The sequence below is a fragment of the Fusarium musae genome, chromosome 6 (genome assembly GCF_019915245.1).
Source record: "Fusarium musae strain F31 chromosome 6, whole genome shotgun sequence".
Taxonomy (NCBI): Eukaryota; Fungi; Ascomycota; class Sordariomycetes; order Hypocreales; family Nectriaceae; genus Fusarium; species Fusarium musae.
In genome coordinates this window covers 3,449,226-3,475,723 of record NC_058392.1, presented here as the reverse complement: position 1 = coordinate 3,475,723, position 26,498 = coordinate 3,449,226, and the positions used below count along the sequence as shown (strand labels likewise).

Here is a 26,498-nt window from a genome sequence, read left to right as displayed (position 1 = left end):
TTTTAAGTCGAATAAAGATGTTTCCTGAAAATGACAGCATAATAGCCATTAATGCTAGTGTGAAAACAACATGTGTTTGGTATATGATCCAATTGATGTTTAATGACATTCACCAAAGTCCAGAGACAGAAACTGGTGCTTGCCCATACGCCCAACGCCAAACCATCATGATACCTTGGGAAATTTACCATAACCCATCCATTTCTTGCATAGCAGCCTCTTCATCGTCAAAATTGTTTGTCTCCTTATCTTTTGAGCCTTGACTTTTCTCTTTGCTCGTCTGATCATGACTCTCAGCTTCGGCCATCAGCGCATCTAGATCATCGTCATCTGGCTCTACTGGCGCCGCTTCTGGTTTCTTCGCTGTATCTTGCACTTCTGCCTCGGCCATGAGTGCATCTAGGTCATCATCATCTGGCTCTGCTGGTGTGGGTTTTGTTTTCGCTTTCTGAGCTGCGTCGTGACTTGCTGCCTCGGCAATAAGAGCCTCGAAATCATCGTCTTCTGGAACGTCGTTGCGGATGGGGACAATTGGTCCTGCGCTTCGTCGTGCAGCTCGTGGTGTAGCATCGTAGAGATCGTCGTCGTCTGGTACGCCTGGGTCTTGCTCTGGTGTTTTTGGCCTTGCAGGTTCTGCTGGCCTTGTACCCTCCTGCTCTGTAGGTCTCGATGCATCATTTTCACCAAACAAGTCGTCCTCTTCCTCATCATCTGCAGTTCTGTCTTTGGGCTTGCTCTCGTTTATGTAATCGCTTCGTGCAATCATGACTCGTTTCTTGTGGCCGGCCTTTTCGACCATGGTAAGGGCGTCGAGGAATTTGGCTTTGGGGAAGAGGTCGTCTAGCCATAGTTGATAGAAGGATAGAAGTCGAGAGGCGTCAGAGAACTGAATTGAATGTTAACATGTTTTAAATGCGCTAATTGGCAGATAGTGGCATACTTCATGGCCCTTGCCCTTGATCTTGAGGTCCTTTGCCCTTTGCCTTAGCTTGGGAATACCTTTGGGTCCGAGTAATCTACATAATATCAGTGCCACTTCAGACCAAGCAGTATTCTACTTCCATACCTCTCTTCGTCGAGTTTTACATTGGGAACTCGTGCCCTCTTCTTGACATCAACCTCTTGATCAATACCAAGACCAGAATCTGGCTCTTTTCGCTTCTTGTTGGCGGCTTCTGGTGGCGGTGATGCAAAGGGGTCGTCAGAAAAGTCGTCAACATCGTAGTTATCAAGCCCGTTGGCGGGATCCGAGTCTAGTGTAGGCATTTTGTATTGTGATTGTATCCTCAAGTCTGGTGAACTCAATTGCTTAACGCGTCTTGAACTGGGGAGACGCGTCGAGAGCTTAATTGATTCTCAACCCCACCATCCGCCACGTGACCAATCATCGCCAACTTTGATGAGCTGACCAAAACACGTGATCTACATCCTCAGGCATCCAATCCGGCTCCAGCTTTTGAATGTACCGAAACCGACGACCTCGAAAGGCCTGGGTGATAGTATTCAAGGAATTGATTGCCACGGACGACGCATCACACAATGGCTGAGACAGCGACAAAGCAGTCGACCCCGTCCTTTGTCGGGACCAGCAAGGTCGTTCAGACCGAGTATCCCGTAAGTGACGCTTCAATTGATGGAGCAATTGCAGTTGCTAATTGATCATGTTATAGCTCATTGATAACGATCCGTACGTAACCTGAACCTCTGCGATACGTAGCGACGACGATGCGAGTGGATTGATTTGGAGAGGAGGATCGAATTGTCTGGATTGGAGTTGGGTTGAGCTTTGCTGATCCTCGGCAGTCACTTCAAGCGAGTCGTGGGTTATGCCCGTACATCCGATTACATCGCCGGCACCGTCGCCGCTGCTTTCGCTCCTACTGCTCTCTACGCCCTCGAGAAGTTCGCTCCCTCACATGTAGGAAAGGGAGGTTTCCCCAAGGCCATGCGACTGGCTGGTGGTGTCGGTCTCTTGGGTGGTTTCCTCTACTTTTACCAGCGATCAGCCCGTACGTCTACAACAACCGAATGATATATCAACAAGGTGTACTAATCTGAATAGTCCGATTCTACGGCGCTACCGAGAACGCCCGCGAGATTGAGATGGACATGCGCGAGATGGTCGATAAGGTCAAGAAGGGCGAGCCTCTATATGGCGTCAGCCGGCTAAGCCCTCATCTTCAGGGTGTTGCTGCCCGACAGAGCAGATACTCTGCTCTGTTCCTTAGCACAATTCCTTGGTTCAACTTTGTCAACCATAACCAGCATGGTGTCGACACAGCCAAGTACTACCAGCAGGCTGAGCGGGAACTTGAGGCTGAGCGCTCGTAAGAGAGGAGAGAAAGAGATTAAGATTTACGGAGGGCGAGAGGAGGATTGGATGGGAAAAGAGGTGTACATTACCAGCGGAGGTGGTCATCGCCTCGACGGCCTGGCGAGTTTATTTGTGAGATGGAAATAGATTCCTTGAACCATTTGTTTGTGTCATATTGGTGCTTTTATGATGACTCTAACAATTCGGCTTGAGAGAAGGCAAGTTAAACAGATCAAGTGTCTTGTTCTACAAGAAATGAGCTGTAGTGGACTTGATAGGCCTTGTCTATATCTGCTATCGAATAGTCATGATATGGTAGAGGCATGCAGATCATGGACAACCATAACCCTACGCCTCATACTATGGATCGTCAGTACCAGAGTCTCATCCTGTTCACATTTGATCATGATATGGATGTTTGTTATTTGAGATATGTTATGCCCGTTTAACGCCTGTTCTCGTGAGAGATAGCCAGACCAACCTGACTGGCTCACTCTTCTTCTACACCGGAGATACGGGCCAAGAATACGAATATGGCAAGAGTTTATTCTCAACTAGTTATTCATATACAATTAGTGTCAGAATGTAACATTCTCACGACAAGTCCGTTTAGTTCCGCCCAAGTCCGTCCCTCATGATCAGTTTCTATCGGGGACCGGCCAACTCCGTCTCTGGACCACAAGCTCCTGACCAATCAAAGCTCGTGTAATCGACGTTTCTCCCAAAGAACACAGATTCAATCCGTGACAACTTCCCAAAGTGGAACACCAGGAAAAGAATTTTTGTTGTTTCGCTGAATCCTCATTTTCTCATTTTTTCTCATATATATTCTGCTGCGAAATCTGGACAACTTGAGGCTTGATCGTGGTGTCGACATCTGCTTATCTCAGTCACTCTAACCGAACTACCTCACAAAATGGCTTCAACAGAACAATCCATGGATCTCCCCGTGATTGACCTCGATGTCTACCTAAACAACCCTCTAGACTCAGAGGCCGTTCAAGAAGAGTGCAGGAAAGCAGCCAACGCCCTCATCACATACGGTGCTCTCGTCCTCCACGACAGCCGAGTCTCAGAGGAGGATAACTCAACTTTCCTCGACATTCTCGAAGATTACTTTGCTCAACCCGAAGAGGTTCTCAGAAAAGATGAGAAACCCGAGCTGAGCTATCAGATTGGTGTCACATTAGAGAATACTGAAAAGCCCAAGTGTGCTGTTGATGAGCCATGCCTCGATGTCATTCAGAGACTCGATCCTTCACAAAGACCGTTGGATATTTCAGCTCACTCACCCGATCCCAAGTGCAGATTCTTCTGGAGAATGAGCGAGCAACCGCCTTTTGAGACTGAGTTCCCTGGGTTGAACGCCCCGAACGTGGTCCCTGAAGCCCCTCATATCAGGGACCGATGGGAGCCAGCCATGAACCAGTGGGGGACGTCCATGAAGAGCGCGTATGTTACTAGATCTCCTCTCTTGGATACTTGATACTGACCGGCTGAACAGCGTATCCAAGTTGGCAGAGATGACTGCCGTTGGTCTAGACCTACCAGCTCAGTTCTTCAGTGATGCTGGAAAATATGGGTCAGTGCCCTCACGATATCTCAGAAGTCCCAAAAATTAACATGCGCAAACAGACCTCATCTTCTTGCCCCAACAGCTTCAGACCTGGTCAAGTACGGCGAAAAGAACACCATCTTGGCCGGCTTTCATACAGATCTTAACTTCCTCACTATCCATGGCCGCTCCCGCTACCCTGGTCTTCACATCTGGGCACGCAACACCGGAAACCGTATTGCCGTCAAGATCCCACCAGGAAACTACCTCCTTGTCCAAGCAGGCAAGCAAATTGAGCACATCACTGGTGGTCTCATCAAAGCTGGCTTCCACGAGGTCATTGTGAATGAGAAGACCATCGAGACCATCGAGAAGAGGAAGCGAGACTTCCCTGATAGACCTCTGGTCAGAATCTCGAGTACCCTATTCTGGCATCTTGGCAGTGACGTCGATCTCAACCCCATTCCCAAGCTCGTAGCCAGGGCAAAGGAAGTCAGAGAGCGACAGAAAGAGCTTGGAAGAGACGAGGGACGTGTGGTTGAGTATCCTCCCATGAAAGTTGGACACCAAGTACAGGAGTACGTTGACCTCTCCAACTACTAACGATAGATGCTAATTATGTCTCAGGGAACTGAAGCACATTGCTTTGATGGCTTAAAGAGCGCAACTATTTAGCGAAGAGCGATGATTTATGACTTCAAGATCTCAGTGACGACTTGCTATGACGACAGGATACAGGCTGTGGGATGAGGCTCATTTGTGTTGAACTCGAATGAAACCCAGCTGTAGATACGCCTTGTTTGACAGTTGCTCAGATATGAAAACACGAAGGCCTTGGTGCTACTCGTCTCACTATACGTGCTTATCTGATTGTATATTGTCCGCTCTGTATTCAGTTCCCAGAACACAATGCAACGGATCGTCCACGTACACCATGACATGCTACTTACATCAGTGTCACCCGGCACTTCGTAGACATGTACGCCTTCGGTAAGTCGAATCTCAACAACTTTGAGAAACCGGGCTAGGAACTGACGGGCCCTGACTTGGCTGCGTAGTTGGAAGTCGGGGCGACACATCTTTCCGAGACATCACTTGCAGGGACAGGTCGAGTATATCAAACAGAACATCATGATGTTATTGTTTTCTTGGGTATCGTATCTTCCAGATCCTCCTACGTTTCACTCAACATACTAACATTTTCAAGTAACCATAATCTCTTCCAAATCCTTTCAAGTCTCCTTCTCACGGGGGAGAGTAGTCTCAGGCACCTTACCGCCCTCGGATCCACCATGATCAGAACCAGTCTCCTCGGGAACAGCGTTTTGGTTCACAGTAGTGTCATTGGCAGCAGGGGGGAACTCCTCACGCCAAAAGTCCTTCTTTCCGTGGGCCAGACGGTTCAACCAAGGGGGCAAGAAACCACCGGGAATGCGCCAAGTCCAACCATCTCTCTCCTCATAGTTGGGAGGCACAATACGACCACCGGAAACAACCTTGATAACCAAAACGACGGTGTTGATCAATATATATGTGCAGATACCAGCAATCAGACCATCAGCAATGGAGTACGCAAAAGGCATGATCGCAATGGTGAGGAAAGCAGGAACGGCATCACCCATGTAACGCCAGTTGATCTCAGTAACCGCGCCAACCATCATGGAACCAACAAGAATCAGAACGCAGCCGGTAGCCCAGGGGGGGATGGAAGCAAAAATGGGCGCAAAGAAGATGGAAATGAAGAAGCAGATGCCGGCAGCCATGGCGGTCAGACCAGTCTTTCCACCCTCAGAAATACCGGCGCCAGACTCGACAAAAGCAGTGACAGGGGGAACACCGAAAACAGCGCCAATGGAAATGCTGAGGGCGTCAACCATGTAGGCAATTGAGGAGCCCTCAAAGTCCTGAGTAACGGGGTCGACGAGGTTGGCGAAACGAGCCATACCATACAGAGTACCGGTACAATCCAGGATATCGACATACAAGAAGGTGATGAGCGCAAGACCGAACTGACCACTGTGACCAGAAATGTTGAACTGGAGGACGTTAAGGGTCTTCTTAATCTCATGGAAATCGACAACCTTCTTGAAGAAGTTGAATCGGTCGTCACCAAGGGCATCGTAGGGGAAATATGACACGGGGGTGTCTCGTGGCCAGGAGATGATGCTGACAAGAAGAATACCAGCAATGATGGCACCCTTGACGCGGTACATCATGAGCAATACGGTGAAGATACCGCCACAGAAGATACCGATCCACAGGGTAGGACTTCTCATCTTCTGCGAGGAAGGGCACAGACCGGTGTCAGGGTCCCGATATTGCGACTCACAACCCGCGAGTTCCATAGGAGTGGAAACGGCACCAACGATCAGACCGATACCCTCGCTATAAGTGAGACCGATGAGCGTCAAGAACAGACCGATACCGACACTAGTGGCGAGCTTGATGCAGCGGGGGATGGCGCGAGCAAGCCATTGACGCATACCGAAGAGAGCAAGACCGAAGAAGATGAAGCCTTCAATGAAGATGGCTGTAAGGGCAAGCTCATAAGGGACGGGGCCAGAGCCGCTGGGGCCAACGACGGTGTAGGTGAAGTAGGCATTGAGACCCATACCGGGAGCGAGACCGACGGGAAGGTTGGCAAGCAAACCCATGAAGAAAGTAGCCAGAGCAGAAATGGCAGCAGTAGCAGTGACAGCATCACGCTTGACCTCGGCAACACACAGCTGGTAAGCTTCGTCGGGGACGCAAGCGCCGTCCTTGTAAGTAGGGCAAACACATGGACCACCAGATTCAGAAACAATCGAGGAGTTGACAGCAATAATGTAGGCCATAGCGAAAAAGGTGGCGAGACCAGCTCGGATCTCAGTGAAGAAGAGAGAGCCCTTGCGCTCACGAGGCTAATTGGAAAGAGCATTAGCTGTGAAGTTGATATCGGAGGTGGCCGATTTGACTTACATGACCGGAACCCTCGAGTTGGAACCAACGTCCAACAGGACTGGCCGCAATCTTGCGGTTGGTCTTGTCCATCCAACCCATCTTGAAGACTAAGTTGACAATGACTATGCGACAAAAAGGTATTCAAAAATTGAGCAAAACTCAAAAGCCACAGGACAAGTGTGATCAGCGTGCTGAGAAGCTCGAGATTGAAAGCTGAATTGACAGACGGGAGGCAGCTGTCTTTAAACTAATGGCGATCCCAAGGGTTCGACGAACGTCCTAGACTCCTTTACAGTTAGCTCCTGTATTGGCCTAGTCTAGACAGATAGATAGCCAACGGTATGTCGCCGATAAAGAGGGTCGGAGGCGGCCGAGGAGGCTAATGGAGGGACAACGGAGGTTATGTATGTGGTGGGATAGGCAATGGGGGTCCAAGCCCAGATATCTTAACTGGGGGAGATAAGAGACTGGGGAACTAGGGAACTGGGGTTTTAGGAATTGGGTGCATGTGAACAAGGGTGCATTGGCGCGAGGTCTAAAACTATGCATAGATGAGGTTGTACATTGATGCGCGAGGGCGACAAAAGATCCAGGGAAGGCAACGGACGAGAGACTTACCGATAGAAGTACAAAAGAGGCGTCGGCTGGTATACCTAGTACGTGGTGCAAGGCAAGCCAGCAATGTAACCCAATGCAATGCGCACGCAGTGTACTTCAAGATGCAATTGACGGCTGAAATAGGTAGACAAAGATGTGACGGAATCGTAAAGAGTCCCGATCGCAATCTGTCGAGTAATAGAGGGTGTAATGCGCCGACGGCCAAAGGTGCCGTATCGGGGAAGAGAATGACGACCCGATATCAAGGGTCCAATGGGAAGGTCCAAAGAAATACTCGAGCCAGAGCAAAGATATAAGCCCTAGCAAGGTTGATCAAGTAAAGCTCGGAGCAGCTTTTCTGCTTCTTTTTGGATGGCGAAAGCTCTAGAGTTTGCGCGAGAGACCCTGGAGAGACGACGGCGAAGAATAGGACGACAGAGAGATGCCAGTGGTATACACAGCTCAACCAACCCTTGAGAGGTGAGCAAAGCGTTGCAGCCAAGGCAAGAAGTGATTCGCGATGATGCGCGAGGAAAAAGAGAAGAGAGCAAATTTGCAGATGGCAAATTCGTGATAGTACCAGTTCCCCAATCCCTAGTGAATGGGCAGCTCCTTCCTCAAGATGCTCCGCAAAAAATTGAATGGCAAGAACGAATCGGCCGAGGCACTACGTTCATCTCAGTCGATTTCTGGAGCCATTGACCCCGGTTTTTCGTCCTTCAAAAAAATTTGTTGCCCATTGTTGAATTTCCGTCCGAGTAAACCCTTACCCAAAACGTCGTGGCCGCTTGGCCCAGCAGCCAACGAGCAGTGTCAGAAACAGCTACGGATACCCAGGAACCGCAAAAGAGGATGCAAGCCATTGCGCGGGTAAGGTGGAGTTCGATAGCGATAGCGGCGGCGCGGGTACAACGCCACCCAGAGACAAGCCGCCCATTCAGAAGACTCGAATTTACTCTTAGCTCGTTGCTCTCCTCCGTTCTAACGGTATGGAGTCACTGTAAGTCACTGGCGGGCTTCAAAAAGAGGTGGAGCGGACTGTGCGAGCGAATACTGGCCGCGTTGTGGCTTGGACCATGTGGTGCCATGTTGTAGCTCAAACGTATTCAACTGCATGCATCCGCTGTTTTGATGATGATAATCCAAGCGGCTCCAGCAATTGAAGTTCGCGCGGGGCTTTATTTCGTGCGACGAGGAGGGAAACGACCCGAAAGTTGATCACAGCCTGCAAAAGACACAATGCACAGTCACAGTCACAGTCACAACCACAATCACAATGTCCGAGGTTCCAATTTGAATGGTGTAAGAAGGTAGCATCGATCTTGTGCTTATCTGCTTTGCTGGTCTGTTACACATGGCAACACGGACGAGCTGAGACAGCTAGCATGGCAATTTCAATGGTTCGAGGTTAATGTGGATGGATGGAGCTGAACATCTTTAGAACAGGGCGGGTAAGCACCTTTTCTTCTAGAAGCCGGCGCAATGCTGTGCCCTTCTATTGCGCCTTGGAATTATAATATTGGCGTTTTGGTGTTGCTTCTTGAATTATCGCGACTGTTTCGCTTCAAGATGTGGACTTTGGCGGTTGCTGTTAGTGCGCTGGAGAAGCAGCTTCTCACCGTTTTTAACGGAACGGGCGGTTGATTCAGCTTGTGGCTGATGACCGTCCAAGCTTGGATGTACTGTCGCGGGCTGCTCTGGTGCTGAAACTCTGATACACCGTGCGGACTAAGAAGCTCACTAATTGAATATTGGCCTGTGCTCACTCGTCGATAGAGACCCTTGAGGCATGTCAAGTGTGATAAGCGCAAAAGATAACGGACCAAGAGCCCCAGAAAAGCGCCGTCCTCCGAGCTTTATCACCTATCCGAGTTTCGCCTGCTAACAGCTTTTAGTGAACGAAACGCCTGGAGATTGATCTCCAACTGAGGTGTCCGGGGCCGAGAGTTGTTCCGGTAGAGGTGGGCCGGAGGTCTGCGATCTGTATATCTGTATTGACGCCGTCCACCGACACTCAATTGAATCGCTGTATCATTGCTATCGCGACTCTCATCGTGATGGCTGTCAATCACGATGCAGTGCATCAATAGATCGCCGTAAAGGCACAAGTTCCCAAAACAATTACAGCTGAATTGAAATAACTACCTATTGAGGTCGTCCAGGGTGTCTCAGTCACTACACCTCGGACTTATTCTGGTGTTCTCGTGCCTCTATTCTCATAACGTTACTTTGCCCAGTTTCGCCCTTGCTTCGTGCAACAGCAGTCGAGCTGAAAAATGAGCGATGCTACTTGTTCATGAGACAGACAACAAAGAGATATTGACCTAAATAACGCCATCTCTTTAGAGTTACTCAGGCCTAATAAAAGACCCAGCACAAAACGTGCATCTTTGGCTCAACATGGAGTTCTTTGAGCGTTCTGAGTTGCACAGCTTGAACTCTGGCCTCAAAGCGCTGAACCTCATGGCTCAGTTTCAGTGACTGCCGGTCCCCGGCACTTCAATTCAATCTCTTCCCGCCATTTCCCCAGGTTAGGATGGATTCTTGGTCTGCAGGCTTCCGTTCTCCGCTCTCCATTCCTCTCGTCCTTATCCCGATCTGGTCAACCTTGTTCTGCTCCAGATGACTTAGTCACTCTCGATCTCCCGAGCTTCATACAGGTTTGTTCGAAATATCCTTCATTGATCTCATATTTGTGTATGACGACGGTTTTGACTGACGACTCTCACCGCCATCATTTGTAAGGCGGAAATTGTAAGTCCCGAGCCCGTCGTCTTCAAGGGTCGATGGCTGGTTGCCACTGCGTTAGACAAGGCGCCTAACGATGCGACACCAACAAGAACCAGGTAACACAATTATACACGCAGTCAGCTAGCTTTTTGCCTGCATCAAACCCCAGCATATTGCCGTACAGCATGGATGAACCCTGATTCTCCTGCGTCAAACTGAAAGTTTAACTTAATGGGATCAGGTGGATTGGCACTACCGATGAGATCCCGTGATAAACTTCCGATACAACACATGCAACCCCAGTCCATCAAAGAGCGATCATTTCAATCTTGACAAACGGGAGCTATCTGGTCTGGAACCTGAGCTGAATGCCCCAATCTCGCAGTGTGTCTGCTTGTCTGTGGTGCAATCTCTCAATGTCTCTCAATATCACTACGACTAAACAGGTGTCTGTGACTGTCATCATCGTGTGGAAGCGTCATATGATACACGATTTCATATGGCCACCGTTGTCCTTCATGATGTAGCAGCATATATTACTTTCTGGTTAAATAGACGTATCACGGATTCGGAGGCCGAAGAGAAGCTCAGCCTCGTCATGATGGCATGAAAGGCGGTGGCCAACAATTGCTACGACTCCTGTTGAAGGATGAAGCACACGTTTCAACCTAACATTCGTCGTCCAAGGGTCGCGCAAGGTGGGTTGATTGCCGGTGAGAGACCGGCCATCCTCCGTATGAAGCTGAGGTCGTGAGAGGCAGCGCCCCGATGGCCTCATGAGACATTAACAATTCCCTTCTCAGAAAAAGGTGCTTACACGATGCTCTGTGCCTATCAGATGCGTCGATTGATAGGAATCGACCAGAAATCGCTCGCTATCTTCAATCATTTGTCCGCCATTTTCCGTGGGCTAACGAGAGACTAGACCCTTGGAGTAGTGACGTCAATCAGCTGAGCAGTTGGATCTTATGACGTCGAACATGCAGGGTCTTTAATGGAACCCACGCCGAGTTCCCCACGAAAGCTTGTCAAGCTCAGAGCTGGATGGCTGGTGTTTTTCTCCGGGTAATGCACCTCGACGCCATATTTCTGGCCTTGGTTTTATGCATCCCATCAGCGAATTGCAACGCTATGTGTTAATTATATGTGCGAAAATTAATGCATCCTCTTCAATGACGGAAGAGAAGATCTAGCTAGCGGCCCCTCCCTCACTCCCTCCTCTCCTCTTAGGGACTCAGCCCTTTGATCCTCGCGCCAAGGTCACCCACTCACTCACTGACAGTCTCACTTCCGGTTCAGATTCAAGCCGCGCCATGACCCAAGTTGTGACCTACTTTATTTCATGATCCCTGGATACGGAGCTCTCCTTTACTATCTCTCTCCTCTTACCGCTTGTCACCTGTTTCATTACGTGTTTTACAGGCACCTCTTTACATAAAGAAGGATATATCCCCAACATTCTACCCCTCCACTATCGGCATACACATCTAGGCAACTCACAAGTCCCTGACTACGTTACATAAACCTTTGTTCTCTTACAACAACAACAACCTACCAGCCCTTTCAGCTTTACACACACAGACAAACCATCGGATAGAGCCTCCATCTTCCGCTCTCACAGATCTCAACACTCGTACCACTGCTACACATATGGCCTACTACCGCCCATCTAGACAACAAGCGCGCCCATACGGATATGACGATGACTACGTAGCGCCAGATCCCGGGAGGTCGTATGACCCTTACGAAGACCGAAATGCACCTCCTCCCCGCAAAGTCAGAAGAGAGCCGGCGACAGATGCGTCACCTCCCCGCCGCTACAAGTCACAAAGGAGTCGCCGCCCTCCGAGTCCTGGCAGGCCAGGGTACCCTGATGATCCTATGATGGACGATCGGAGAGCCGAAGGCCGTCCCCGCCGTAGATATGAGCCAGAACGCCGCGGGCGGAGTGCTGGGCCTGATCGACGAAGCCGAGACATCAGCCCCCCACCCTTCGGACCTCCACCAGATTCGCCTCGCCGAAAGGCTCGCTCAGCTCGTCCCGATCGCGATTCTCACTACCCCGAGCGAGATTTTCGCCCATCTTTACGCGAGCCTCGCTCAGGGCGGGATCGGGAACGGGAACGGGAGCTACCCATCCGTGGAAAGCAGGACGCACGCCCTGACAGAGACCCTCGATTCGAGCGCGATGCTCCACCAGTGCATCCTTATGATCGCGACGCTTATGCTCGGGAACCAACTTCACGCGCGTACCCTGATGATCCTCGAGACCAACGAAGGTCCAAGCATGGAAGATCAGTGCCACCGTCACCTCGCTCTAGATCGCAAGGACGGGGTCGAAAGTCACGATATCCAGACTCCGACTCTGAGTCGGAAGATGGTCATTACGGTGCCAAACTTGGAGCTGCCGGAGCTGGAGCGGGTGCTGCTGCTGCTGCCAGTCGACGACGGCCACGGTCTCAAACAAGAGACCGCCGTGGGCGAGATGCTGCTCGATCCCCAAATAGAGGTCGGCCTCCTACCACACAGAAGAATCGCGGCGGCGCTCCTACCGCGCGTCGCAGCTCCATGCCCGCTAGCACCAAGCCACGCACTGCATGGTGGCAGAACCCCATGGTCCAGGCTGGTGCCCGTACTGCGTTCACAGCTGGTGCTCAAGCTGCGATGAAGTCTGGTCATGAATCTGGTCCCTGGCTCGGCCCCAAGGGCGCCAAAGTCGCAACTGCTGCTCTTGGCGCGGCCTTGGTGGACGGCTTCATGGGTCAGAAGCATCCCAATAGTACCAGACAGAAGCTTATGAGGCAGGGCGTTGATCTTGCCTCAGCTCAAACCACAAGGGTTCCTGAGCATCATGGCAGTGGTCGGAGACGATAATGGATTGTAGCGCTGCCTTTCTCTTATTCATTGATCTAATATTCGTTTTCACAAAGACTGCAAATTACTTTAAAAACATGCTCAAGCATTGCGGAGGTTACACATTCCAGAGCAGTTATCGAGTGGCCTGGATCGGCGCATTGCTATGTATGGAGTTATGATAGAATGATGATGACAACTGTACGATGTTTACGAGATACCTTTCTGAATTTAAAGAACTGAGATTTACTTTATGCTTCAATCGTGTCCGAAACTAAGATCTGATGCTTGATGTGATACGAAGTGGTCAGTGACAGCACAGCTATGTTACACGATCATTCTCAGTCTGGTCAGTTCAACTCAACATGCTTTGAAGGTAGTCCATAACCGAAGCACCAACTCAAAACCTTTTAACAGAAGAATGACCGAAATGGCCATCGTTCCTCATCGGATGATGTCCGTCTTCTCCCAAGAACTCGCCGCATACCTCTCCAGGAGGCTAATAGTCTAGGACAGAGTCGAGTTCCACGGTCGACAACGATTGGCCATGCACAAGCCGTTGCAGCAGGGTCCTACAGGCTGCCCGCGTGTATCATAGCACTCGCCTACAATTGATCTCTGTCAGATATGCCGGATCACGGGAGTTAGACCTGGTATACTTACCGTACGTAGGAACACAACTGCCGGTGCAATTGACAGCGGTGATCACTCGAGAGGGGTTGACGAGGATGTGCTGGGAGCCATCCTTTGGACTGACTTTGGGGGTCAACTTCGCTTGGCTCTTGATGGCGAAGAAGCACTGTTCAAGAGCGTTGTAGTCTGAGTTGTCGATGATATCGACGCTGAGATTATGATCTGAAGAAGAGCGCATAGGGTTAGCGATTGCGAAGAATATGTCGACAGAGATGCCTACCAGTCTTGCGAGTACGGCCATCAGCATGGAAAGCCATAGAGTAAGAAGCCAAGCCGCCATGGAAGGTAATGTGAACAAGCTGAGGGTCTGGTCGTTGAAGGACACCCTGAAGAGAAAGAACACTATACGAGGGAAGTAAGAGTAGTGCCGGAATAAACTTCATAGCGTCATTTGTCTGTAGAAGAGATTGTTTTGAGCATGTATGTTCTTGACAATAGGAAAAGCTCCTATGGATCACTGAGCGAAACAGGGTAGTAGGAAGAGAATGATGGTAAGGGTGACAGTTCTCTAAGCACATAGATTATATTGCTCTTTTACAGATACATGATTACCTAACTTTTGTCTTTGTTTTTCAGTAACCGTGAACGTTTACACGAACGTAGAACATACTGAGTAGCCGCCGGGGATCAGTTGCAGAGATCCTGAACATGTTCAGAACAGAGATACGCAGACTCTAATCTAAGCAGTGAACGATCATGGATGAAATATTCATCTTACAGAAGAAGAAGTAGTATAAATTGGAGCTAAATCCCCCTTAGATCTATTCCCCAGGCACGACATCATCGCTACTCACTCACTCAGATACAATAACCATATTCTGCAATCATGGGGTAATGACTAGGAGATGAAGTCTTTGTGACATCGAAGAGCATTGGAAAAGTTCAGCAGACTCTGGATCACCTACAGAATCGCTATTGCAATCTCGGCAAACCTGGACCTCAGCCTGCTTGCCCGCTGTACACAACCCAGGAAGTGGTTGTTCAGCTTCTTTTTGATCTCCAGGTTACCATGATGCAAGTACACGGCTTGTCTGCGTTCCAGCCATTAGACATATGCGATGAGCGTGTAGCATTGTCTCTGAGTATAATGGTAAGGACCTTGAAGGAGAAGGTGTATAAGATTCCTCTCCTGACTAAAGGATGTTAATAGGAACTTTTATTTAAACCTGAATAGCTTAGGGCTTTAGTAAGCCAAGAGTATAAGTAAATTATAATATATATAAGACCTTAATATTAATAACTTATAATTATTTTTAATAAAATAAGTAGTTTTATTTATATTAAATTTATAATTATTTTATTATATTAAAAATATAAAATATTTTTTTTAAGTATTAATTAGCTATATTTACTTTTAATTTATATTCTTTATATTACTTTATATTATTTTATAACTTAATTTAATTTATTATTAATTTATTAAGCTAGCTTTAGTTTACTAATATTTATAGTTTTTTCTTTAATATTAAAATTTTTATTTTATAATTTACTTTTTTATTTTTTTTTTTTTTTTACTTTTTTTTTTTACTTTATTAAAAAGATAAAATATCTTTATAATAATATATAAAGTATAATTAATAAGGTCTTATAATAAAAATAATATAATATAATATTTATTTTTTAATATATTATATATAAAGTATTATATATAATATTAAAATATATAATAACTTTAAAAGTAAGTCTTAAGGTTATATAATACTACCTTTAACCTTATAATTTAATTAAATAAATAGCTTTAATTTATAAATATAAAAAGATATTTTCTTTAGCTTTAGTAAATTAAAGGCCTTTTTTATTATTATTTAATTAAAATAATTAATACTAAAGCTTTAACCCTAAAAGCTTAATTTTAAATAAACTAGAAATTATAAAAATTATTTAAAAATATTATATTATATAATTAGTATTAATAGCTATAACTATCTTATTATAGTAATTAATATTTATATAAATAGTAATTTAATTAATATTAATAATCTTAATATTAATAATATTTTTAATTTATATACTTTTTTTTAATATTTAAATATTATAAATAAAAACCTATTATATATTAATAAATTAATATTAATATAATAAGTTAATTTTATAATCTTTAATTATATTATAAAGCTTTTAAATATATAAAATATATTTATTATATTAATTATTATAAGTAAATTAAAGGCTTTAAAAGACTTAATTAATTACTTAAAATAAAATTAAGATTTATTAATAAAATAATAAGCTTTTATTATAGTTATTAAATTAAATAATAATAATAGTTAATATTAAATATAATTTATAAAGTTAAAATATATAATTAAAATAATTAAATTAATAATATAAATATTATATTATAGAAATTAAAGGCTATAATAAAGTAAAAAAAAGGAAATAAAAAAGAAAAAAAAAATAAAAAAGTAAATTATAAAATAAAAGTTTTAGTATTAAAAGAAAAACTATAAATATTAGTAAGCTAAAGCTAGCTTAATAGATTAATAATAGATTAAATTAAGTTATAAAATAATATAAAGTAATATAAAGAATATAAATTAAAAGTAAATATAGCTAATTAATATTTAAGTTTTTTACTTTATAATAGCTTTTAATTTTTATAATATAATATTTATATTATTAATTTAATTAATTTAATTATATATTTTAACTTTATAAATTATACTAAATATTAGCTATTATTATTATTTAATTTAATAGCTATAATAAAGGCTTATTATTTTATTAATAAATCTTAATTTTATTTTAAGTAATTAATTAAGTCTTTTAAAGCCTTTAATTTACTTATAATAGTTAATATAATAAATATATTTTATATATTTAAAAGCCTTATAATATAATTAAAGATTATAAAATTAACTTATTATATTAATATTAATTTATTAATATATAGTAAATCTTTATTTATAATATTTAAATATTAAAAGAAAGTATATAAATTAAAGATATTATTAATATTAAAATTATTAATATTAATTAAATTACTATTTATATAAATATTAATTATTATAATAAGATAGTTATAGCTATTAATATTAATTATATAATATAATATCTTTAAATAGTTTTTATAATTTTTAATTTATTTAAAATTAGGTTTTTAAAGTTAAAGCTTTAATATTAATTACTTTAATTAAGTAATAATAAAAAAGGCTTTTAGTTTATTAAAGTTAAAGAAAATATCTTTTTATTTTTTTTATAGCTTTAACTTAATAATAATTAATAAATAAAACCTAGATATTTTAATAATAGCTATAAAAGTATTAATTATAAAGTCTTTAGCTAGACTAAAGTCTTAATAAATTTAATTAATAAAGTTATTTTTAAGCTATAGTATTTTAAGTAATTTTAATTAAAATAAATATATTAATTAACTAGCTAAAGAGCTATAAAACTTAATTAATAAAATCTATAATTCCCTTATAACTTTAATCTTTTTTAATCTATTTATTATTTAATAAAAATACTTATTATAATAATTATAAAATTATTAAAAAACTAACTAAGCTTAAGTTATTTATAAATTCTTTACTTTAATTACTTTATTAAATTAATATTACTAACCTTAATTATAATTAAAATATTAAACTTAAATAGCTTATAATTTTAAATTATTAATAAATTAAATATATAATTTTTACCTTTATCTAGCTATAGCTAAAGGATTAGTAATAATAATATTATAAACTTTATTTAAAGTATAACTTTAAAGGCTAGAATATAAATATAAAAGCTAGTAAAAAAAGTATTTATAATTAGCTATAATAATTAAATAAATAAATAGTTATTTAACTTAATTAAATTTAAGTATAAGATATTTTATTACTTAGACTTTAATTCTAATACTATTTAAAGTTAGTATTAAAGTAAAATACTATTTTTAAATATTAAGTAATAGTATACTAATACCTTAAGCTTAATAGATACTTAGATTATTAAATTAAAAGCCTATTATAGCCTTTAGATTATAATAATTATTAATTTTATAATTATAATTTTTATAAATCTAAAAGTATATTTTTTATAAGTAATATTTAGAGTTTATATATAATAGAATTACCTAGAAAATTCTATTAAAGTTAATTATATAAAATAAAAAATTTAATATATAAGAAAAAGTTTTATTTAAAAATTAAAAAAGCCTTTTAGTAAGTAAATAAAGCTATAATTAATTAAATAGAATTTACTTAATTAAGTATATTTATCTTATAAAATAATAACTAATACTAAAGTAATAAATAGTAGTATTAATAGTAATATCTTTTTATATTTATAAATTAAAGTTACTTATTTAATTAAATTATAAAGTTAAAGATAATATTATATAACTTTAAGACTTACTTTTAAAGTTATTATATTTTTTAATATTATATATAATACTTTATATATAATATATGAAACTTAAGTATTAATTAGCTATATTTACCTTTAATTTATATTCTTTATATTACTTTATATTACTTTATAACTTAATTTAATCTATTATTAATTTATTAAGCTAGCTTTTGTTTACTAATATTTATAATTTTTCTTTTAATATTAAAATCTTTATTTTATAATTTACTTTTTTTTTTTTTTTCTTTTTTTTTTTACTTTAAAATAGCTTTTAATTTTTATAATATAATATTTATATTATTAATTTAATTACTTTAATTATATATTTTAACTTTATAAATTATACTTAATATTAGCTATTACTATTATTTAATTTAATAGCTATAATAAAGGCCTATTACTTTATTAATAAATCTTAATCTTACTTTAAGTAATTAGCTAGGTTTTTTAAGGCCTTTAATTTACTTATAATAGTTAATATAATAAATATATTTTATATATTTAAAAGCCTTATAATATAATTAAAGATTATAAAATTAACTTATTATATTAATATTAATTTATTAATATATAATAGGTTTTTATTTATAATATTTAAATCTTAAGTATTAATTAGCTATTTTTTTTTTTTTTTTTTTAGTTACTATTAGCCTTACTTAAGGCTATTAACTTTTTAACTTTTTATATAATAGCTTAAATAATAAGGCCTTTATAGTAAGCTAGAATTATAAAGCTTAAAATTAGTTAAGGTTTATTTACTTTAAGTAATATAATTACTGCCTTAACTAAGTAATATAAGTACTGCTTATCTTTTAGTAATTATATTAACTTTCTTTTTTTACCCTAGCTAAAAGATCTTTAATTAACCCTTATAATATACTAGGCCTAGTATACCTATTATACTTAAGTATATTCCTTAACCTAACTTTCCCTTTATTAGTTATAGTTATTAATATTAATTATAGCTACTAGTATAATACCTACTATATAAAATAGCCTATAGCTATATAATTAAGCTTACTATATAACTAGCTATAACTTTAATATAGCTATTAGGCCTATCTTATAAGTAATTAATAAAAAAAATCTAAAAAATATCTATATAATAATAGCTACTATTAAGAAAAACTTTTTATTAAAGTACTAATTTAACCTTATTAAAATAGCTATTTTTAATTATAAGTTAATAGAGTTAATTAGTTATATAGATTATTTAGCTTATTTTAATATAATTAACTTAAGTTAGGTTAATAATAAGCTTATAAGCTTCTTAAACTTAAAAAAAGTCTTAAAAAAAGGTTATCCCTTTTAATTAAACTAAGTAGCTTTCCTTACTGCCTTTATAAACCTAAACTTAAATATATATAAAAAGTAGCTTTATAATATGACTAAAAGGGTTATTATTATAAAGAGGGTCTTATTATTAATATAAAGATAAAGGCAGGGTAATAGTAAGGTTCTATAAAGGTTTAAAGAAAAAAGGTTAACTTTTATATAAGTTAATTAGCAGAAGTTAAATTAACCTAAAGTTAATAATAACTTTATTAATTAATTATATATACCTAGGTATATAATTAATTGCCTTTATATTTAAAAATAGATAATATAAAATTAATAATAAAATAGTAATTTAAACTAGGGATTAATTAGCTATATTTACTTTTAATTTATATTCTTTATATTACTTTATATTACTTTATAATTTAATTTAATCTATTATTAACTTATTAAGCTAGCTTTAGCTTATTAATATTTATAGTTTTTTTTTTAATATTAAAACTTTTATTTTATAATTTACTTTTTTATTTTTTATTTTTTTTTATTTCTTTTTTTTTACTTTATAATAGCTTTTAATTTTTATAATATAATATTTATATTATTAATTTAATTACTTTAATTATATATTTTAACTTTATAAATTATACTTAAAATTAGCTATTACTATTACTTAATTTAATAGCTATAATAAAGGCTTATTATTTTATTAATAAGTTTTAATTTTACTTTAAGTAATTAATTAGGTTTTTTAAGGCTTTTAATTTATTTATAATAGTTAATATAATAAATATATTTTATATATTTAAAAGCCTTATAATATAATTAAAAATTATAAAATTAACTTATTATATTAATATTAATTTATTAATATATAATAAGTCTTTACTTATAATATTTAAATATTAAAAAAAAGTATATAAATTAAAAATATTATTAATATTAAGATTATTAATATTAGTTAAATTACTATTTATATAAGTATTAATTATTATAATAATATAGTTATAGCTATTAATATTAATTATATAATATAGTATCTTTAAATAGTCTTTATAGTGTTTAGTTTATTTAAAATTAGGCTTTTAAAATTAAAGCTTTAATATTAATTACTTTAACTAGGTAATAATAAAAAAGGCCTTTAGCTTATTAAAATTAAAGAAAATATCTTTTTATATTTATAAATTAAAGCTATTTATTTAATTAAGTTATAAAGTTAAAAGTAATATTATATAACTTTAAGATTTACTTTTAAAGTTATTATATTTTTAATATTATATATAATATTTTATATATAATATATTAAAAAATAAGTATTATATTATATTATTTTTATTATAAGACCTTATTAGCTATACTTTATATATTTTAAGTATTTATTAATTATATTTTTTCTTAATTTATATTCTTTATATTACTTTATATTACCTTATAATCTAATTTAATTTATTATTAACTTACTAAGCTAGCTTTAGCTTACTAATATTTATAGCTTTCTTCCTTAATACTAAAACTTTTATTTTTTAAATTACTTTTTTACTTTTTATTTCCTTTCTTTTATATTATAATAGCCTTTAATTCCTATAATATAATATTTATATTTATAATTTAACTATTATAATTATATATTTTAACTTTATAAACTATAGCTAATATTAACTATTATTACTACTTAATATAATACTATTAATAAAAACTTACTATTACTTTAATAAGTATTAACTTTATTTTAAGTAATTTATTAAATCCTTTAATATATATATTTAATCTATAATATAATTATTAAAAGCTTTATTTTTAGCTCTATCTTTATTAATATTAAGTAATTATACTTAATAGCTAAAGATTATAAAATTAACTTATTATATTATTAATAATTTATTAATATATAATAAGTATTTTTTTATAGCCTTTATTTAGTAATAACTAATAAATAGAACCTAGATATTCTAATAATAGCTATAAAAGTATTAATTATAAAGTCTCTAGCTAGATTAAAATCTTAATAAACTTAATTAATAAAGTTACCTTTACACTATAGTATTTTAAGTAACTCTAATTAAGATAAATATATTACTTAACTAGCTAAAAAGCTATAAAAAGCTTAACTAATAGGGTCTACAATTCCCTTATAACTTTAACCTTTTTTAATCTATCTATCCTTAAAGTAATTTTAATAATTATAAAATTATTAAAAAACTAACTAAGCTTCTATTAAATATAAGTTCTTTACCTAACTATATAAGATTAATAATACTAACTTTAATTATAGTTAAGATATTAAACTTACTTAATATATAACTAGTAAAGGTTATTTAATAATACTTATAGCTTATCCTTACTAGCTATTATAATAACTAACTAATTAATAATAATAATATTACTTTCTTTTAAACTAATTTAACCCTTAAGGCTAAATTTAGAGTATAAAAAAAAGCTAGATAGGTATTAGCTATTAGCTATAATTAGTAAATAGATAACTAGTTACTTTAGTTAATTATTTTTAAGTATAAGCTCCTTTATTACTTACCTAAAAGCTCCTTTTATAAAAGGTAGCTTAATTAGGAGATATAATAACTAAATACCTTAAGTAAAAAAGACTTATACTATTATAAGTTAAAGAATAAGTATAGCTTCTAGATTTAAAGTATTAGTATATTTATAAACTATATTCTTATTAACCTATAAGTTAAGTATTAATAAGTAGGCTTATAAAGTATTATAAGTAGTATTTAGAGTTTATATATAATAGAATTGCCTAGGAAAATCTATAAAGTTAATTATATAAGATAAAAAAGACTTTATATATAAAAAAGAGTTTTATTTAAAAGTTAAAAGAGCCCTTTAATAAGTAAATAAAGTTATAGTTAATTAAATAGAATTTACCTAATTAAGTATATTTACTTTATAAAATAATAACTAATATTAAGGCAATAAATAGTAGTATTAATAGTGATTTAATAAAGGATAATAAGTATTTTCTTATAATTTTATAATACTTTAAGAAAAATTAAAAAGCTAAATATATAAGTATTAATTACTTTAATTAAATAATTATAGCTATTATTAATATTAATTATATAATATTATATTTTATATTAATTTTTATAATCTTTAGCTTATTTAAAATTAAGCCTTTAAAGTTAAAGCTTTAGTATTAATTACTTTAACTAGGTAATAATAAAAAAGGTATTTAATTTACTAAAGTTAAAAAAAATATCTTTTTATACTTATAAATTAAAGCTACTTATTTAATTAAATTATAAGATTAAAGGCAATAGTATTATATAACTTTAAAACTTACTTTTAAAGTTATTATATTTTTTTAATATTATATATAATACTTTATATATAATATATTAAAAAATAAGTATTATATTATATTATTTTTATTATAAGACCTTATTAGCTATATTTTATATATTACTATAAAGATATTTTAACTTTTTAATACTTTATATATTATTATAAAAATATTTTATTTTTTTAATAATATTTAAATATTAAAAGAAAGTATATAAATTAAAGATATTATTAATATTAAGATTATTAATATTAATTAAATTACTATTTATATAGGAATTAATTATTATAATAAAATAATTATAGCTATTAATATTAATTATATATATATATATATTTTTAAATTACTATTAGCTTTATTTAAAGCTATTAAGCTTTTAACTTTTTATATAATAGCTTAAATAGTAAGGCCCTTATAGTAAGCTAGAATTATAAGAGTTAATATTAATTAAAGTTTATTTACCTTAAGTAATATAATTACTGCTTTAATTAAATAATATAAGTATTGCTCTTTAGCAGCTATATTAACCTTCTTTTTTTACCTTTATTAAAAAAATACTAGGACTAGTATACTTATTATACTTTTACTTAAAGGTTAGTTAAACCCTAACTAAATAAAAGATTAAGTATAAACTTATAAATATATTTACTAACTTAATTATTAATTATAGTTACTAATATTAATTATAGCTATTAATAAGATACTTATTATATATAAAAGCCTAAAGCCTAATTAGGGCTATTATATAACTAACTATAACTTTATTACTATAATTAAATTAGTATTAAGTTAAGCTAATAGTAAAGTTTACTATAAGCTTTATATAATAGCTATAGCTATTAAAAAGAACTTCTTATCTAAAAGCCTATTTAATTTAGTTAAAATAGCTATTTTTAACTATACTTTAATTAATTTAATTAGTTATATAAATCTAGCTTACCTAGGTTATCTTATTTATCTAGTTTAGCTAGCTAAAGAGCTAGCTAGTAATACCGAATCACAGGCATGTGTGCTCATGAGAGTATTCAGAAGGGTCATGCAGGTCAATTCTGAGAGTGGGCCTTGGTGTTGTGGGATAAACACCAAGACCCGGATTAACTATGACCCGCTATTCGGGGAAGGCTGTGATTATCACGCATCAGCTAGATTAAATAAACTAGAAAGGGCTATAAGAAAAGGCCTGCCTCTTAATATAAAGAAAGTAGCTTTCTTTACTATATTAATAAGTCTAAACTTAGCCTTATATAAAAAGTAGCTTAAAAATATAATTATTAAGGCTAATTATCTATACTATATCCTTTTAATTATATAAAATTAAAGGTAAAGGTAGGGTAATAGCAGAGTTAGACTAAAGGTTTTATAAAAGTTAGAATTAAAAGAAAAAGGTTAACTCTATTTATATAAGTTAGTTAATAAAAGCTAAATTAACCTAAAGTTAATAATAACTCTATTAATTAAATATATATACCTAGGTATATAACTAACTGCCCTTATATTTAAATTATAAATAAAGTAAAATTAATAATAAAATAGTAATTAAACTAGGGGTATTAATTATATAATATAATATCTTTAAATAGTTTTTATAGTTTCTAGCTTATTTAAAATTAGGCTTTTAAAGTTAAAGCTTTAATATTAATTATTTTAATTAAGTAATAATAAAGAAAGCCTTTAGCTTACTAAAGCTAGGAAAAATATCTTTTTATACTTATAAATTAAAGCTACTTATTTAATTAGATTATAAAGTTAAAAGTAATACTATATAACCTTAAGACTTATTTTTAAAGTTATTATATTTTTTAATATTATATATAATACCTTATATATAATATATTAAAAAATAAGTATTATATTATATTATTTTTATTATAAGACTTTATTTTTTAATTTAATTACTATTTTATTATTAATTTTACTTTATTTATTTAAATATAAAAGCAGTTAGTTATATACTTAAGTATATATATTTAATTAATAAAGTTATTATTAATTTTAAATTAATTTAGCTTTTATTAATTAACTTATATAAATAAACTTAACCTTATTTCTTTAATTTTAACTTTTATAAAACCTTTAATTTAATCTTACTATTACCTTACTTTTATTTAACTCTATATATAGATATACTGCTTTTACTAATTTAAAAATAGCTCCTTTTTTATTATAATAACCCTTTTAGCTATATTAAAAAGCTATTTTTTATATATATTTAAGCCTATAAAGGCAGTAAAGAAAGCTACTTAATTTAATTAAAAAGAATAACCTTCCTTTAAGTCTTTTTTTAAATCCTTAAAAGCTAATAACTTATTATTAACTTAAGTTATATTAATTAAGCTAAAAAGGCTTATATAATAAATTTATTTAATTAAATTATAATTAAAAATAGCTATTTTAATAAAATTAAATTAGTACTTTAATAAGAAGTTTCTTTTAATAATAGTTACTATTATATATAACTTTTTATATTTCTTTTTATTAACTACCTTTATAGTAAGCTTAATAGCTATATTAAAGTTATAGTAAGTAATATAATAGGCCTAATTATATAGCTATAGGCTATTTTATATAAGTATTATATTAATAGCTATAATAAATATTAATAACTATAACTAATAGGGAAAGTTAAGTTAAGGAATATACTTTATAATAAGTATACTAAGCTTAGTATTATCTTAGTCTTTTAACTAGGGTAAAGGAAAAAAGTTAATATAGCTATTAAAGGACCTATAAGTAGTACTTATATTACTTAATTAAAGTAATAATTATATTACTTAAAGTAAATAAACTTTAATTAATTTTAAGCTTTATAATTTTAGTTTATTATAAAAGCCTTATTATTTAAGCTATTATATAAAAAGTTAAAAGCTTAATAGCCTTAAATAAAGCTAATAATAATTAAAAAAAAAAAAAAAAAAACTTTATTAAATTACTATTAATATTAGTATTTATTACTTTAATATTAATTATTATTTTATAAAATAAATATATTTAATTAAGCTTAAGTATTAATTAATTATATTTACTTTTAATTTATATTTTTTATTAAAATATTAAAATATCTTTATAATAATATATAAAATATAGCTTTTTATTAAATTATTATTTTTCTTTTAATTACTATTAGCTTTATTTAAGGCTATTAAGCTTTTAACTTTTTATATAATAGCTTAAATAGTAAAGCTTTTATAATAAGCTAGAATTATAAAACTTAAAATTAATTCAAGTTTATTTACTTTAAGTAATATAATTATTACTTTAAGTAAGTAATATTAATACTACTTATAGGTCTATCTTTAGTAGCTATATTAACCTTCTTCCTTTACTTAAGTTAAAAGATCTTTAATTAACCCTTATAACTAGGCCTAGTATACTTATTATACTTAAATATATTTACTAACTTAACTTCTTATACCTATTAATTATAGTTATTAATATTAATTATAGTTATTAATATTAATTATAGTTATTAATATTAATTATAGTTATTAATAAGATATTATATAAAAGCCTAAAGTTTAATTAAAGCTATTATATAATTAATTATAACTTTATTATTATAATTAAATTTGTATTAAGTTAAGCTAATAAGGAAGATTATTATAAGCTTTATATAATAGTTATAGCTATTAAGAAAAACTTTTTATTAAAAAGCCTATTTAATTTAATTAAAATAGCTATTTTTAATTATATTTTAATTAATTTAATTAATTATATAAATTTAATTTACTTAAGTTATTTTATTTATTTAATTTAGCTAGTTAAAGAGCTAGCTAGATTAAATAAATTAAAAAAGGCTATAAAAAAAAGCTTCCCTAGTTTAACTACTATTTTATTATTAATTTTACTTTATTTATTTAAATATAAGGGCAGTTAGTTATATACCTAGGTATATATATTTAATT

General features: G+C 34.1%; 6 protein-coding genes across 6 annotated transcripts; 3 read left to right on the top strand and 3 right to left on the bottom strand.

Annotated features, from left to right (window-relative positions):
- Window positions 1-184: 184 nt before the first annotated feature.
- Window positions 185-1,266, bottom strand: J7337_008914 (uncharacterized protein; the record flags this gene model as incomplete). The annotated part of the gene is made up of 3 exons (XM_044826519.1): window positions 185-886; window positions 941-1,016; window positions 1,067-1,266. The coding sequence occupies 3 exons, from the start codon at window positions 1,264-1,266 to the stop codon at window positions 185-187; spliced, it is 978 nt and encodes a 325-aa protein (XP_044679436.1).
- Window positions 1,267-1,539: 273 nt separating this feature from the next.
- Window positions 1,540-2,331, top strand: J7337_008913 (uncharacterized protein; the record flags this gene model as incomplete). Its single annotated transcript, XM_044826518.1, has 4 exons — window positions 1,540-1,614; window positions 1,671-1,687; window positions 1,804-2,009; window positions 2,063-2,331. The coding sequence occupies 4 exons, from the start codon at window positions 1,540-1,542 to the stop codon at window positions 2,329-2,331; spliced, it is 567 nt and encodes a 188-aa protein (XP_044679435.1).
- Window positions 2,332-3,230: 899 nt separating this feature from the next.
- J7337_008912 (uncharacterized protein) lies at window positions 3,231-4,472 on the top strand (the record flags this gene model as incomplete). Its single annotated transcript, XM_044826517.1, has 3 exons — window positions 3,231-3,766; window positions 3,819-3,896; window positions 3,950-4,472. The coding sequence occupies 3 exons, from the start codon at window positions 3,231-3,233 to the stop codon at window positions 4,470-4,472; spliced, it is 1,137 nt and encodes a 378-aa protein (XP_044679434.1).
- A 629-nt stretch (window positions 4,473-5,101) lies between these two features.
- J7337_008911 (uncharacterized protein) lies at window positions 5,102-6,908 on the bottom strand (the record flags this gene model as incomplete). The annotated part of the gene is made up of 2 exons (XM_044826516.1): window positions 5,102-6,769; window positions 6,828-6,908. 2 exons carry the CDS (start codon window positions 6,906-6,908, stop codon window positions 5,102-5,104), a joined length of 1,749 nt encoding a protein of 582 aa, XP_044679433.1.
- Window positions 6,909-11,786: 4,878 nt separating this feature from the next.
- J7337_008910 (uncharacterized protein) lies at window positions 11,787-13,010 on the top strand (the record flags this gene model as incomplete). The annotated part of the gene is made up of 1 exon (XM_044826515.1): window positions 11,787-13,010. One exon carries the CDS (start codon window positions 11,787-11,789, stop codon window positions 13,008-13,010), a length of 1,224 nt encoding a protein of 407 aa, XP_044679432.1.
- A 571-nt stretch (window positions 13,011-13,581) lies between these two features.
- On the bottom strand, window positions 13,582-14,065 carry J7337_008909 (uncharacterized protein; the record flags this gene model as incomplete). Its single annotated transcript, XM_044826514.1, has 3 exons — window positions 13,582-13,594; window positions 13,658-13,844; window positions 13,903-14,065. 3 exons carry the CDS (start codon window positions 14,063-14,065, stop codon window positions 13,582-13,584), a joined length of 363 nt encoding a protein of 120 aa, XP_044679431.1.
- Between the last annotated feature and the right edge of the window lie 12,433 nt (window positions 14,066-26,498).